A 3,559-nucleotide genomic window follows, 5' to 3' on the forward strand; every position below is an offset into this window, starting at 1 on the left:
TGTGTGTGTGTGTGTGTGTGTGTGTATATATATATATATATATATATATATATATATATATATATATATGACACGGGTATGAACCAAGTAGGAATACAGTTCATCGGTGAGTAATAAGTTCGGTACATACGCCGTGCCCAGAATCAAGTGCTTCCGCAGGAAGTCTGCCTGGCGAATAACCAGGCGAGTTGTTAGCAACGGACACCGTCGTTTGTTACTTCGCATGTCACAAGCTTTCCCGCCCATGCAGCACCCGGTGTGTACCCTCTCTCCGCTGAAGAGAAATGAAGTATGCAGGGTTAAAATTATGTACACCAACAGCGCCTGAGATAGACACTGATACTGATTTCCGGCGTGTGTATTGTGCTCAGCAAATTAGAAAACGGCTGATCGCCCCTATTCAAAGTATTCACCCCCTTTCTGCCACAGAAGATTGGGGTATGTGAGAATGTTTGTGAGTACAGTAAATTTCTATGTGTTGTATTGCACATCAGAACAATCTGTTGTTGCGTGATATACACCACATTGCGATGTGTTCGTATATTACATTGCTATATGATAGTACAACACAATGCCAAGTGGAAGTGCTGTACATTGTATTGCTATATATTTGTATTGCGCAATATATGTAAAGATACTATGCATTCTTTGCTGCGTTCAGTGTTTCAACTGCTCCTCTGAACTTACACATGTCTCAACTCCCATATAACACCCAATGCATAGCCTAGTTGCACTGTAACACATTTATGTTTGTGAGGGTGGGCTACTATAACTATGCCTAAACCCTAAAACTCTAAAATATCAGACCAAGTTCAAGCCAACTCAAAGACATTTCATCCGATACCCTTTTTTTGCCCAATTTTTCTTAGTTTTTGTGTGTTAAATTGCCAGGAACGACATATGTAGTCCAGTGCACACACACACACACACACGCATACATACCTTCACACTAATCACACAAATCACATAATATGAATGCCTACGCAGATATTGACACACGTGAAGTCCGATGTGAGTATAATAACTATCAAACATAACAACTAATCAATACCTGTGAAGTGGGGATCGGTCGTGCGCCCGACATGGCTCTTCTTCTTCGCTGTGTAGATCGATGTCTTTCAGTGAAGATGTAATGGACACAGGGGATGCACTGTCACTGTCACTGAGCTATAGCACAAACGAACAAGAACTGTACGTCAATAGTGTGCTCGAATAGGTTGATTTGCAATGAGTATAGGAGGGGTTGAGATATAGTTGGTGTCGAATTCACGTGTTCTGCTAAGTGTAGATGCGTGTCTCTCAGTAGCGATGGGATGGATAGTGGGCGTTAGTGCGCTGACTATACAAATTTAATGAGACTCCGGTATACCAGAAGTTATCCGTCCCAGGCGATTTCCAGGGGCTATGTGACGCACCCGGCATAGCGGTACAAGGTGGTAAAGTCAGCAAAACTTGCAGCGTGTAATGTATATCTATAGTGGAATGCTATATAACTATAGTGGAATGCTATATATCTATAGTGGAATGATTTATAGTGGAATGCTATATATCTATAGTGGAATGCTATATATCTATAGTGGAATGCTATATATCAATAGTGGAATGCTATATATCTATAGTGGAATGCTATATATCTGTAGTGAAATGCTATATATCTATAGTGGAATGCTATATATCTATAGTGGAATGCTATATATCTATAGTGGAATGCTATATATCTATAGTGGATACCATATATCTATAGTAAAATGCTATATATCTATAGCGGAATGCTATATATCTATAGTGGAATGCTATATATCTATAGTGGAATGCTATATATCTATAGTGGAATGCTATATATCAATAGCGGAATGCTATATATTTGACCATATTCATCACAACACATGCCTTGGGCATCTGTGGACCTATGCTCTCCATGTCTAGCGGTGGATCTACTAAGTCTTCATCAGAGCTCGCTAGCTCCACAGCCGTAGTCATGGCAACGCCGGCTGTCTGTGCATCAAAACCTTTGGCGGGACTGCCATTGATACTCACCACCTGCTGACCGAAATGCAGACCTGTAGGAGAAGAACGAAGTCGCATAAATGAACCGTCGTATACGCCTTCGTGATTCGTTATGGACACTAAAGCTTTTCTGAAACAACAATAGGTATCACGTTATAAGATAGTATATAGAGATACGTGCTGCTGCACAGTGATACCTTTACCACAGCCGGTAGTGCATATGATATGCTATAGGCAAGATGTGCATCCCAAACAACAGGCTGGCTATACTTGGTACACACCTGCAAAATCAGCCGGGGACTGTGGTATTACGTGGACCACATATAACTTTTCTTTGTAGGCCACAAAGGTCGCGCCAAAGCGTTCGTCCCCACTGCCTCTTTGCAAGGTGACCTGTGTCGCAGACAAATGGGCTTTAACCGATGTATATTGGGCCAATACAAAGGAGCAATATACACGTGTACTGGAACGCATGCATTTTTTTTGAAATACGAGAACATGATTGATAACACTATGATGCAAATGCAAGTTTGCTTTTGGACGCATGATACAGCGAGCTATTTGGAAGTTGTAAGAACTGATACTGCTGATCATGGTTCCCGCATACACTCAATTATAGTATGCAACTACCATTCGCGAAATCTTCGACTGGGTTGAAGTTAAAACACTCTTATGCACCGTAAGTTTATTACGTACGATACAGAAAGTTTACAGGGAAACATCATTCTGACCGCGATTATGATGGTATGTCATAGGTGTTATACTGTCATTTTTCGAGATTCAGTCATACCTCTCTGTCTCTATACGCTCCACTCAGCGATGATAGTCCAATATTCTCAAATACAGATTCGTACTGCGAATCTTGTTCAAACTCTTCATTGAACAGATCAAGAGATTTGCCGGAGAGGGGTGTCATGAGGCCATCGCTATCGCCGCGTCTGTCCCAACCCAGCGTTCCTAGTTGAAACAATTGAGCATGATTCGAAATGGGATTATGATAGCGGAATTGTCGATTCAAGCTAACAGTTGCTCACGTAACGCGACGGAATTGTTTTGTTACGATACATATAAGCCGGAAAAAAATGCTTTACATTCGTCGATTCAAGCTAACAGTTGCTCACGACCCGCGATTGAATTGTTATGTTAAAATACATAGAAGCCAAAAACAAAAGCGTTACGTTTCAGGGTATACAGCTACAATATGCCCGGACACGTGCGGCAACGTAAATTATAGAGCGATTTCGAAGTTGATGCCAAGCAGCAACGTTGGCCGTATTCATTATTCACCGACAACACAAGTATTGAATTTTAATAGATGAATCTTGGCCTATGAAAAACCAGTAAAGTCTCGTAAGTTTTGAATTACCTGAACTTGAGTAGCTGGATCCCGTAGTATACCTGCGGAAGGGCTCACCATCTTCATCAATATCGTCCGACAGTGGTAGCTGTATAATATAATATTCGTAAAGTAGAGAGAGAGATTTATTGGGAAGTATTGGCCTTTTCAATAAATGTACATTCATTCGCAATTACAGCATATAAAAACCAATTG

At 40.9% G+C, this 3,559-nt stretch overlaps 1 protein-coding gene across 1 annotated transcript; it reads right to left on the reverse strand.

Moving 5' to 3' along the window:
• Positions 1 to 130: 130 nt before the first annotated feature.
• Positions 131 to 2,923, reverse strand: SARC_05152 (hypothetical protein; the record flags this gene model as incomplete). Its single annotated transcript, XM_014300983.1, has 5 exons — positions 131 to 274; positions 1,052 to 1,167; positions 1,891 to 2,060; positions 2,289 to 2,400; positions 2,798 to 2,923. Coding segments are annotated over 5 exons (668 nt in total), but the record flags the coding sequence as incomplete, so codon positions are not given.
• Between the last annotated feature and the right edge of the window lie 636 nt (positions 2,924 to 3,559).

This window comes from Sphaeroforma arctica (genome assembly GCF_001186125.1).
Source record: "Sphaeroforma arctica JP610 unplaced genomic scaffold supercont1.319, whole genome shotgun sequence".
In the NCBI taxonomy this organism is placed as follows: domain Eukaryota; class Ichthyosporea; order Ichthyophonida; genus Sphaeroforma; species Sphaeroforma arctica.